This window comes from Podarcis erhardii (genome assembly GCF_964252035.2).
Source record: "Podarcis erhardii genome assembly, chromosome: 6".
In the NCBI taxonomy this organism is placed as follows: Eukaryota; Metazoa; Chordata; class Lepidosauria; order Squamata; family Lacertidae; genus Podarcis; species Podarcis erhardii.
The window spans coordinates 3019131-3031352 of NC_138510.1; the positions used below are offsets into that span (position 1 = coordinate 3019131).

The following is a 12222-nucleotide window of genomic DNA, read 5'->3' on the forward strand; positions in this document are numbered from 1 at the left end:
TTTAGAGGGGGAGAACAAGAAAAAAATAAATCTCCCCCTCTCTGCTCAGCGCCCCTTCAGCAAAGCGGCAGGAGAAACGGAGCTCCTTCCATTTCTCCTCCCGCTTCACTGAAGGGGCGCTGCCCAGCTCTCCCTCTCTGCTGAAGCCGGGAGAGTCTTGCTCTCCCAGCTTCAGCAAAAGGAACCCGAAGCCTTTGGAGCACAGTGCGAGGTCCCGCTGCGCTCCAAAGGCTTCAGGCGGCTATCCCTGAAGCCTGGAGAGCGAGAGGGGTCGGTGCGCACCCACCCCTCTCGCTCTCCAGGCTTCAGCGAAAGCAACGCATAGCCTCCGGAGAGCGGAGGGAGCGCTCCTTCTGCCCTTTGGAAGCTTCACGTTGCTATCGCTGAAGCCAAGGAGCCTGCATTCGCTCCATAGGACGCACACACATTTCCCCTTAATTTTTGGAGGGGAAAAAGTGTGTCCTATAGAGCAAAAAATACGGTAAATAACAAATAAATTGACATTTTCTGTACATTGAACCTGCACTAAAACAGCAAAGCAAAATATGCTCATGTGGGGCTGACTTACTCATCCAGGATATGAACCGATGTCATCTTCTTGTTTCTCCTCCAGATTGCTGAAACTTACGCCTTCCTTCCAAGAGAAGCTGTGACCAGGTTCCTGATGAGCTGCACTGAGTGCCAGAAAAGGATGCATTTCAATTCCAATGGGGTGGAGCCCAAAGGTAGGACTGGTAAGGTTCCCTCCTTGAAACCCTGTAGAGCTGCTGCCAGTCGGTATTGCTGGAAGCCACTCAGAGTGGCTGAGGCAACCCAGCCACATGGGTGCCGTATAAATATTTTTTTTAATCATTATTATTATTGACGACACTGGGTTAGGTGAACCACTGGTCTGTATCAATGTCTGACTTGATACAAAGCAGCTACAGGCTGCATACCAGTGATTCCCAAACTTCCTAGTCAATGGACCACTTGAAAATCGCTGATGGTCTTGGTGGATCACTTCATTATTTGTTTGCCTCTTGAAGCAGTAGTAATGCACTGTTTTAGATTATGTGTTATTTTTAATTGTATTCTTAATGCTTGTTTTCTTTCTTATATTGTGTTTTATTGTATTACGATTTGCATTCCATAGGATTCAAATTGTCCTACAATAAAATGCAATATAAGAAAGAAAAGAAGCAATAAAAATACAATTAAAAAATCAGTATGAGTATTTAATGCCACGGACCACCTAAATGAAGCTTGCAGACCACTGGAAGTGCATGGGCCACAGTCTGGGAATCCCTGCCCTATGCATTAGGGTGTCCCATCTGTTGGTTTCACTTTTCCAATCCTTTAATGTGGAATACATCTCCTAAGACCTTTTCTGCATGCTTCTGTGTTTGTAATCACCCAGAGACTTTACCCATAGCAACTTACATGGGCAACACTGGGCAAGGAAGACTAAGTGGCCTTCTGTTCATTGCCCATTGGCTTCATGAAGGTGGCTGAATATTTTTTACAGAGCAATCCTAAACATGGGAAGCTGGTATAGCTTACACCAGCGTAAGTGACCCCTATTCTACACTCTGTTGAGGAGCCACTGGGAGGGGCTACTGTCGTCTAATCTGGAAGGGGTGGGCTTGAGTTTTGAGGATCAGGCACTTGGTCACATGACTGGAGCAGGTGACTCTCCTTGCCTTCCCCCCACAATACCCCAATCTCAGGGACTTACGCAGGTATACGTTTCTATGGCTGAGCCGCTGCTTGAACCAGGGTGAGGGACTGAGCTTTGGCTCAGGTCGGAAAGCCCAAGATCCACCAGATCCAAACTCACTCATCCCCGGTTGGTCTTGGGTTTAGATTGCACTGTGAGCCTCGTTCTCCTCTTAGCTTAGCAATGATCTTGCAGTCCTGTACCCAGGGTGGTGGGACGTGTCTGCTGCAATTCCGCGGAGGCCAAGGAAAACCTCCCGTATGGTATTAAGCACAGAATTCAGCTAGCAGAGAACTTTGGCTCTCAGGGTAGGGGGAGAGGAGCAGGCTCCGAGCCGTGGTGCCTGTGAACAGATGCTTGGAATTGTGTGGGCTGAAACCTCAGAAGCCAGGGCCATGGGGGGGGGGGGAGGTGGGTGGAGGAGGGGCACCATGCAGAACTCCCGGTGGCCTCTCCCCGAGGCTAGCTAAACCAGAATGGAAAATATGAAAATAGTAAAAGCTCCAGAATAAAAGCGTGCAGAAACTCAGTTTGCATAATTTGTACACAAGTTGCAATATCCTGTTTGGGTGTCGTAGGCACAGAACTTAAAACTTTTTAAGCACAGGGTATGCAAAGGCCTACTCATACTATAAAAATGTGTAGCAAGAGGGCCGATCAGAGCTACTTTTGTGGAGGCTGCTATCGGAAATATTGGTAATCTCTGCTCCCTAGCCAAGCACAATTAAAATTATAATCTAGAGGCAAGTTTGAACATTTGATTCTCCCTCCCATAAAACACATAATAATCAGGAGGTCAGTTGAAAACCCACCTAACTGCATTATTTATTTTAATTTCCATTTTCAAGAGTTAGAAAGCTCAGGTTCAATGTTAGCATGGGTTCACACAGTCATTTTGGGCATGTTACAACTTCTCAACCTCAGTTTCCTACCTGTGAGTAGTTATTTTTGTTTGTTTGTTATATTTTAAACTCATCCTTGGTTCCATAGGATCACAGGATGGCTTTCGGCACCACATAAAATGTGTCATAGGTAAAGGGACCCTTGACCATTAGGTCCAGTCATGTCCAACTCTGGGGTTGTGGCGCTCATCTCGCTTTATTGGCTGAGGGAGCCAGCGTACAGCTTCCAGGTCATGTGGCCAGCATGACTAAGCCGCTTCTGGCAAACCAGAGCAGCGCACGGAAATGCCGTTTACCTTCCCGTCGGAGTGGTACCTATCTATCTACTTGCACTTTGACATGCTTTCATACTGCTAGGTTGGCAGGAGCAGGGACCAAGCAATGGGAGCTCACCCCACCGCGGGGATTCGAACCACCGACCTTCTGATCGGCAAGTCCTAGGCTCTGTAGTTTAACCCACAGCGCCACCCGCGTCCCTTAAAAATGTGTCATAAGTACATGTAAACCAATAAGTAAAATGATAAAACCAATCAGCCGTTGCTCCTTAACTATGCATAGGCTCCCCAAAGTGCCTGCCTAAAATTGTGTGTCTTCAGCTGTTGGCAAATGTAATCGATAAAGGGGACAGCCGTTTTGCCACAGGGAGAGTTTTCCATATTGGGGGTCCTCCGTGGATCACCATGTAATGAAGCATAGTAATTGCTGGAACAATGGAAAGGGCCTTCTGCACAGATCATAAGGCAGATATGGAGGAGATACTACTCCAAGTATTTGGGACCTAGGGTGTTTATGAACGCCAGAGTCAATTTATTTAATTGGGTCCAGTGGCAATTAAATAGCCAGCATACTGATGATACCATGCCTCAGATCCCTAGGTGAAATGCTTCCAGCAGCATCTTCAGGAGGGGATCCTGTGGCACTCTGTGCCTTAAAACCCAAGGGGCTTAGCAAAAGTTGCCTACTGCTAACAGACCTGACACTAGGAGTGGAAGGAATCCTCATAATACCATGCCTCTGACTCCTAGCCTACAGAGCTGATCCAGAAGGATCCTGTGGACATTGATCTCTAAAGCCACCAGGAGAGCCATAAAAACTACATGGCACAGGGGTGCTGCAAAACAAAAGCAAATAAAGCTTGTAAAGGCTTTTGGAAACTGAAAGTGCTATAGAAAGTGTTCATGGCTCATAATATTGAAGTCTTAGATATCAGGATTTTCTGAGGCCCTGGTCAGTAGCTAATTTTCCTTAAGAGCCATTGTGAAAGCAAAAGTGGCCTTGACAACAAGCTGTCTTAGTTTTTCCTCTGCATCTTTTTTCATTCCCGAGTTGGCCCAGGTATTAACTCCTATTTGAAGGGCTGACTCAGATGTTAAGATTTTGAAGGCTGCAAATTCTGAGGAAGAATATTTGTGCGGAATGCTCACCTGCCAACAGCAGTCTGGCATTTGCCAGGTTCATGAAAACAATTTGCAGTTGATTTTGAAACGTGTCCCTTGTTAATCTGCTAAATAACAATGGCCTTCTGCCTTGTGCTATATTTTTTCCAATGTGCTCCTTGGCTCTGAGCAGGCATTGCGTCCTTGCTCTGCTTCCTCCCTGCTTTGCGCTGAGAATTTGGCTGCAGAGGTTACGGCCAGATGGGGGCTACATGGATTGTATCCTGCACAGTATGAATGAAGGTCCTTGTCAATAGTGCCTGTTCCACAATATCCAGAAGGGTAACCATGTTGGCCTGTTGCGGCAAAAACAACGAAGAGCCTAGGTGCCAGAAGACTCTTTTGTTGTTCCTTCACAATAGGTGCCCTTAAAAATAATCTACACAAGCCAAACTTTTTTCTTTTTTCTTTAATCCTTCATATGCAAGCCTTTTTGCCACTTTGCCAGGAGGGGCAGGGAAAACAAATGGCCCTTTTGTTCCAAAGCTTCATTCTCTCTGTGCAGGGAGAGGGTGGTGATGGAAGCAGCCTCGTCACCTATGAAGGAGAGATGGATTAGATTATACTTGATCAACTTTCACAAAGGACATGAGCCAACTCTAGTTACATGAATCTATTGGGGGGGAAAACCCATGGAATTGCAGGTAGACGCAAAACTTAACCCTCTCCGTTGGGAATAGGTAACCTTTGGCCCTCCTGGTGTTGCTGAACTACAACTCCCATCAGACCCGGCAGGCATGGCCTGAAGAGCATCAGGCATAAAGTACAAGGGAGGAGGATCAGACTCCTGTTGTCTATAATGAGCCTGGCCAATCCAGAAACTTCATACTCCCTACTAGTCAGAGACGCTGGTATTGCACAGCTGAGCCCACTTCTGCTCCTAAAGTCCACTCTTGATTCCTGAGCATATACTCTCTACAGTTACTCATTAGGCTTGGACACATTCTTCTCCCCTTGTGCACCTTTCATTGCAACAAATAGACCTAATCACCCCACTCCCATTCCTTTTATATAGGAGCAGGAAATGTGTGCACTCACTGGGTCTTGTTTGGGCTTTAGTTTGGGGAAAAGGTAGGCAGGTGTTGTTTGGCCTCCTAACTTCCAAATGACTCCCCTCCTCCTTTCTATTTATTTACAGAAAATGAACCTCCTTCCTCTCTGGTCTCTGGCATCATTGACTACAACATGCCTCTCACCTCCACCTACCTGAAGCAGATGAAGTTGCGTGTCATGAATTCCCAGGAGCAGGTGAGCGTCTTTCTTCATAATTTACCAAATCAGTCTTAATCTAGCAGGCGTACAGCGCAAAGCGTACAGTGGTTTTTAAATGCTGCCTTTCTCAGGACCAAACTCTGTTTCACAAAGCAGTGCATCGTCTTTTTGAATGACACAAAACTCTCTTTCAGGCTGGATATAATGAGTAAATAAAACCAGGGAGGAGGCTGGTCTCTGGGTGAAGGCATTCTGTTTTAAGCCTAGCCTTAAATTGGTAAATGGAGGACACTCTTGCCAGCTAAACAGGTTAGAACTGTGCTTTGTACCAAAGATCTTGGGCTCCACCAAGAAGAGAAGCAAACGGAGGTTGTTGTTTTTTCCTTTGGCAACATGAAAGTGAACAAGAATCTGAATCTCTCTCTAGTGGAATTCATGCATGTAAGGCTGAGCACAGAAATAAGGAAAGACGTACGGTGGTCCAACAAAGCTGGGAAATAATTTTAGAAAATGCATTAGGTTAGCAGACTGAAGCTGAATTAGTTGGCAGTTGGAGGGCTGAATGTTGTTCTTCTGCGGACCAATACTGCAACCCACTTGCCTGGAAGAAAGCCCTATTGAGCACATTAGCCTCTGAGTTGTCATTTATAGGATCGTACTGTTAGTCCCATCTCTCTGTGGAGTAGAAAGTCTGGATAACATGCGTGTCTTGACTATTTTGTCTATTTTCTCAGCTCTGCTGTAGCTGCTAAGCCTGTGTTTAAACCTAGTCTAAAGCTAAGTATGAAAGTCCTAAACATAAAGTGCTGAAGTGAGGGGTGCAGCTTTGGCTGAGGAATAGAACAAATTTTAGCTGTGCTACCTGAGAAGAAGAAAGGGAAGGAAAGGTTTTAAACTGAAGTGTAATTTAGTCAAATTTGAAGCAGGCCAGGGCCAAAACTGCCAAGTGATGATCGGTTCTCTGATTTGGAGCAGAGGACCAATGGAGGGGAAGAGCTCCAAACCCTTTCTTTTTCTGTGATTTGTCTAACCAGCTGTTGTTCTCCCCATAGTGAGAAAATAGTTGTGTTCATTGCAAGGGAACTGCAGAATCTTGCAGTGCCTTAAAGACTAACAAATTTATGATTTGGGTGTGTTGGATTGTATGTATTTGAAGGGGATGAGAAAGGGGTTGTTTTCTTTAACTAGAATTTGTTGTATCTGAAAACATGCTGTAGAGCGGGAGAGGACTGGCATGTCCCAGTTTTTTTAATTTGATGAATCTGACCGCAATGACTGAAAGCAAACAGGACAGGGGCAAGTTTTTGGTTTTTTGCCTGATCGGGACTGGCAAGGATGTTAAGTGTAGGTTTTTGAAGGAATCTGGTTCTTCACTTTGCATGAGGCTTCATATTTGCTTGTAGGAAGAGAGAGGACATTCACCTTATTTTTGAAACACAGAGCAAGCCAAGCCAGGCAAAGAAAGGATCATTTTGTTTAGGATGAAGAGAGCAGGAAGTGTCAGGGGGGTAATCTGTTAAAATGGACTAATCCCTCACAATCGCTTTGACCTGAGATTCAACCAAATGTTTGTAGTGTTGTCGTTTCTCGTAATCTGCTGTTGGTAACCTGTCCAAGTGGTGTTTGTGTTGGAGGCTCTGAAACTTGTGGCTTCTGCCTGAGGGGCTGCTGTGCCTGAGACATTTTCTAAAGATTCCCATTCTGCAGCTGTGTCCTGATGCATCAGATCCTCTTTGTGGCGTCTTTTTCCTTCTCCCAGGAGCGAAGTGGGGCAAACCTTCCCCTCTCCTAATGACTGTTGTGCTCAAGACAGAGTGGGACAAAAAATGGGGAGGGTACCATGACCTTCCTACTCTGATGTGGGCTTCCCAGAGATAGCTGACTGCCACTGTTGAAAAAAGAATACAGTACTAGTGGGACCTGAAGAGCCATATATTCCTACAACTGCACAAGCATAAACAAAGAATAATATTTATTAGGCTCATGTTCAGTGTCCGACTGAAATATTGCACCTGTGGTGTTGAAGGTATTGTCCTGCCAAGCCAGTCTCTTGCAATATGCACCTTGATTTCTTTGCCTGAGACATTTAATCTTAATTTCCCTTTACCACAGAAAATCCAACACATAAAAATACCCCATTATACATCTTCAGTCACTGAGGGGGTGTGGTGGGAAGTTTGCCACATGGTGTGGTGATGTTTCACTGTGTGGTCTCTATTGCAATACCTCTGTTTCTGTTTGCTCCATACCTGAGCACCACCTAGCTGCTTTCTTTGTGGTAGCCCCCAATACCCATTTTCATTTATCACTGCATGCTGAATGCATGCCTAGTTTGGAACAGTTCTCTGAAGATCCCCATACACTCAGTTGGGCGTGATTATGCTGGAGATCGTAATTGTGGTGCATATGTTGGACTTTTCTCTTTTAATTTTTAGTACGTATGTCTTGTGCAAGACCTCATTATCATAATTTGGTATTTTATTGCAGATGTATTTTTTTGGGTGGTGGTGGGGAATGCATGGTTGAAGTTTTAACTCTTATGGTGGCCTGTGGAGCATTCCTAAATGTTTGGGATATTGCCACCACCCCCGATCCTGCAAAGAGTAGTTTGCCAGAGCTGAAAATTACTCTTGTGCAGGACATCCGTGCTAAGAACAAAGCAAAACAAAATCAGGTTGAAATTGATACCTACCTGTCTTGCAAAGGGCACATGTTTTCATTCTGCTTTTGCATACGACCTTGGGGGAAAATTCACGTTCACAAGTATCAAAATAGCTTTGTGCATGCCCAAAGTAGCTCACAACAAAGAGACAGGGATGCATTTCAAGCAAACACTACAAAAACTATTTCATCATAACATAGCAAAACAATAATACAATAATGTACAAAACCCATATTTCAATGCTATATACAACAAGATTATTAAACAACATATCCAAGTCCAAAAAAAGGGAATGTGTGGACAGTTGTGGGCACAGCAAAATCAGATCTGAACTACCTGTTTGTGATATAAAGCCCCCAGCCTTGTTTTGGTGTGGGGTCCGGCAACCAAAGTTAAAGGGAGTACTGGAACATTTTTGAAACCTTCCTGGGCAGCAGCCCAAGAGGACGTCATTCTGTCAGCGTAGAACACGGCAGTAGCTGCCATTGGAACTCAGATACCACATGTCCCTGTTAGGCTTCGTGCTGGTTGCTATGGATTTGCAAGACCCATTAGAGCTATTTTAAGAGACAGAGTTGCCATGGCAGGACCCAGCCCTTCCTCTCTTGCATATCCCAAACTCTCCCCTGACTTCCGTTGGAATTTGAGGTGTGTTAGGAATGGAGCAGGCAGTCACACCTGGTGCAGGCGCCAAATTTAGAGAATATCTTCAAGAGGCATTTTTCTTCAAACCAAAGGCATGAGGGCAGGGTGGTGGGAGTAGCAAGACTGGATATTATAGAAAGCTAGTGAAGTGAGTGGGAGCTGAACATTGCTTTGTGCTGGAGAGGATTTCTGCCCTGTGCTCATCTCTCCTCTTCCCATTCCTGAAAGGCTAAAGGTACAGTAGTTGGGTGCCTGTGGGTCTTGAATCTGCTATTCATGCTAAACATTTCCTGGTCCCATCTGTGTGTTGGGGCTGCAGAGAACACAGATGAAAACAGGCGTCATTGCTGGGACACAAAACATGAACTCCCATTCCCCCTACATAATATCATGATCTTCCTACAATAAGGTGTTTTTTTTAAAAAATGACTGTTTATTTGATTCACATCCTGCCTTTCACATATGGAAGCCCCCCTCAAGACACCTGAAGGCACATTAAAAATTAAACTATTAATTTAAATAACAAAAGTAAACAACAATAAGGCCATTTAGCGACAGCTAAATTCCAGAACAATGAATCAGCATCCAGTTTTCCACCCAGAGGCTTGAGGAAAATAAGGATGTTATGTCTTAGTTGACTGTTTGGTAGTGCAGTCCTATACATGTCTACTCAGAAGTAAGCCCCAAGTAAATGAGTATATGATTGCTGCCTAAATCTCCATGAATGTGCAAATGAGACCTCAAGTTGTGCGAATGGACAACATTGGGAGTGGCACTCCTTGCGGTGATGGCTCCAAAACATCCAGGGCTTTGTATGTCAGAACCAAAACCTTAAATTGTGCTCAGTAGCAAGTAGGCAGCCAATGCAAGTGTCAGAGAATAGATGTTATGTAATTTCAGGTCCATCGTGTCCACCGAGACACTGTGACTGCTGTGTTATGCACTAGCTGCAATCTCTGAACCATCTTCAAGAGTGTAGATGGTACTCTAGTACTTGGCAGTATCATTTTAGAAGAGGGACTCCCTCTCTTCTGCAATGGAAACTGTCATCCAGATCATTGCATTGAAATGGTTATTAAAAAGTTAACATTTCATAGAATCATAGAATCCTAGAGTTGGAAGAGACCACAAGGGCCATCGAGTCCAACCACCCCCTGCCAAGCAGGAAACACCATCAGAGCACTCCTGACATATGATTGTCAAGCCTCTGCTTAAAGACCTCCAAAGAAGGAGACTCCACCACACTCCTTGGCAGCAAATTCCACTGTCGAACAGCTCTTACTGTCAGGAAGTTCTTCCCAATGTTTAGGTGGAATCTTCTTTCTTGTAGTTTGGATCCATTGCTCCGTGTCCGCTTCTCTGGAGCAGCAGAAAACAACCTTTCTCCCTCCTCTATGTGACATCCTTTTATATATTTGAACATGGCTATCATATCACCCCTTAACCTCCTCTTCTCCAGGCTAAACATGCCCAGCTCCCTTAGCCGTTCCTCGTAAGGCATCGTTTCCAGGCCTTTGACCATTTTGGTTGCCCTCCTCTGGACACATTCCAGTTTGTCAGTGTCCTTCTTGAACTGTGGTGCCCAGAACTGGACACAATACTCCAGGTGAGGTCTGACCAGAGCAGAATACAGTGGCACTATTACTTCCCTTGATCTAGATGCTATACTCCTATTGATGCAGCCCAGAATTGCATTGGCTTTTTTAGCTGCCGCGTCACACTGTTGGCTCATGTCAAGTTTGTGGTCAACCAAGACTCCTAGATCCATTTCACATTTGTCGCCCAGTTAATGGGGGACACTTTTTAGTCAATCAGAATATTTTAATCAGTGTAGCTAACTAATTGACTAGGTGTTGCAGTTTTTATCAGTCTTTTGTAGGAGTATGGGTGGGCTTCCCTAGGTAGCAAATTCCACAAGGGCCTTGCTTCTCTTAGCCACTTTTTAAACCTCAGTTAGTAGTCAGTAGTCCAATATATCTGAAAAAGAGCCTTTTTCTATAAGCAGGGCCACTTTGGAAGACAGAAATGTAGGAAGAAGTTTGCATGTAAAAAGGCATTCCCTAAAATATGGGATATGTTTTCCCCTCCTAACTGGTCTTATGCAAGGTTTACATTTCTGAAGTTCATTACTTGGGACATCTGCTTGACAATGTGAAGCCTAACATATTCCGCTATGTATCTATTAACTTTTTTCCAGAGGCACAAGGACATCAAGTGACTAGCACAGACTCATTTTGTGAGTCAATCACTCTCTTGGGAACCCAAGATCTCTTGTAATGACCACCAGGGCCTCCCTTAATCATGTTTGCAAAAGGAAGCTGCTATATAATTGTTTATATTTTTGGTTTTTTTTCTCCACTGCCCTTTGCTCTTGATTAACTTTTGCAGAACCTTTGCACTGCAGAAATTGGAAAAATCGGGCTGAACAAATGTTATTACCAAACATATTATATCTAGATCTGCATCTGGATAGGCACACATATATACACATACCGTACACAGTTAGTGGAACTGAGAGTAGGAGCTTTGTAGCAGTTCACCATCAAGGGGGAAGATATGGTGTCAGCACCTGTGATGGCGTGTTGTGACTCTTTGCATCCAGTAGAAGTATTATGTGTAACTGCAAGATTCTTTTTCTAGGTTGATCACTGGAGACCTTCTGCTTGCTTGCATTGACAATGGAAAAGTTGCAGGGGGAGAGCCTGGCCGGGGGGGGGGGGTGCGGGCATCAAATACATCCTGTCTACTTAGCAGATCAGCTCAATCATGGTCATAGTTATATCCTCCCTTAAAACAGTAGTTCAGGTGTGAGTTCTGCAACAGCTTCTACAGGGAAGACTGACATGGAATTTATGTACCACTTTTTAGTAGTGTTCTACCAAAACAGTGTAGAATTAAAACAGCTGCATAAAACAGCCCCTCCCTCAATACCATAAACAACCCAAATCAATGTGAAAGCACCAGAAAAATTAGGATGTAAAACAGAGAATTATTTTTTAAAAATGGCATAAATAGGCTGACTGAAGAATTCATTTGATGATCTTTAAAATCTCCCCACCCACTTCCACTCCTTTGTCATTGAATGGTTTCCTGCTATAGATATATTCAAATTGTTACACTGTTTTTTATAGATCTATGTAATGCATATAATGTATTTCAGAAATTTGGCCTTCTACTTCTTTTTGCGCTTGGCTTACTGTTAGGTGAAGGAAGCTCAGCCATTATTCATTTTGTTTTCCTCATTTGGGCAAGACTTCTGCTTTTTAAAGGAAGCCTTCTTGGATTTTACAGCTTCCTTGTCTGTGCTATATAACCACACTGGCATCCTTGTCGGCTTGTTTGTAGCCTTTCTGATCTGTGTTATATATTTTATTTATTCAACTAGGTTCATTTAACCTCCAAGCTTCCTGAAAGGATAGAACAGGTCTGACTTTTCTTTTCAAGTTACTTTTAACTAATCCTCTCATATTTTTTTAAGAAATCTCCTCTTCCAAATTTAAATGTAACTGTGTTGGGCTTTTTATGCCTGGCATCAGTTCATGCAACTGAGCAACAAACAAAAAAGTCCTCTGGGATCCCATTAGCACAGGGCAATGATTCTCAAAAGAGTAAGACTTTTGGTCCCATAAACTGCACTGATCAAATAAGGGGTATAATTGTGGGTAC

At 44.1% G+C, this 12222-nt stretch overlaps 1 protein-coding gene across 3 annotated transcripts in view; it reads left to right on the plus strand.

The window, feature by feature from the left end:
- The window catches only part of NOL4L (nucleolar protein 4 like), a gene marked incomplete at its 5' end in the record, with an annotated part of 145986 nt that overhangs the window by 71077 nt on the left and 62687 nt on the right, over nucleotides 1-12222 (plus strand). For 2 of the 3 annotated variants that reach the window (XM_081867679.1, XM_081867681.1), the window contains 2 exons: nucleotides 614-734; nucleotides 5176-5285. In XM_081867679.1, the coding sequence (XP_081723805.1) occupies nucleotides 614-734; nucleotides 5176-5285 (231 nt within the window). The remainder of the gene's footprint in view (nucleotides 1-613; nucleotides 735-5175; nucleotides 5286-12222) is intronic. The other variant, XM_081867680.1, reaches the window with a different exon arrangement.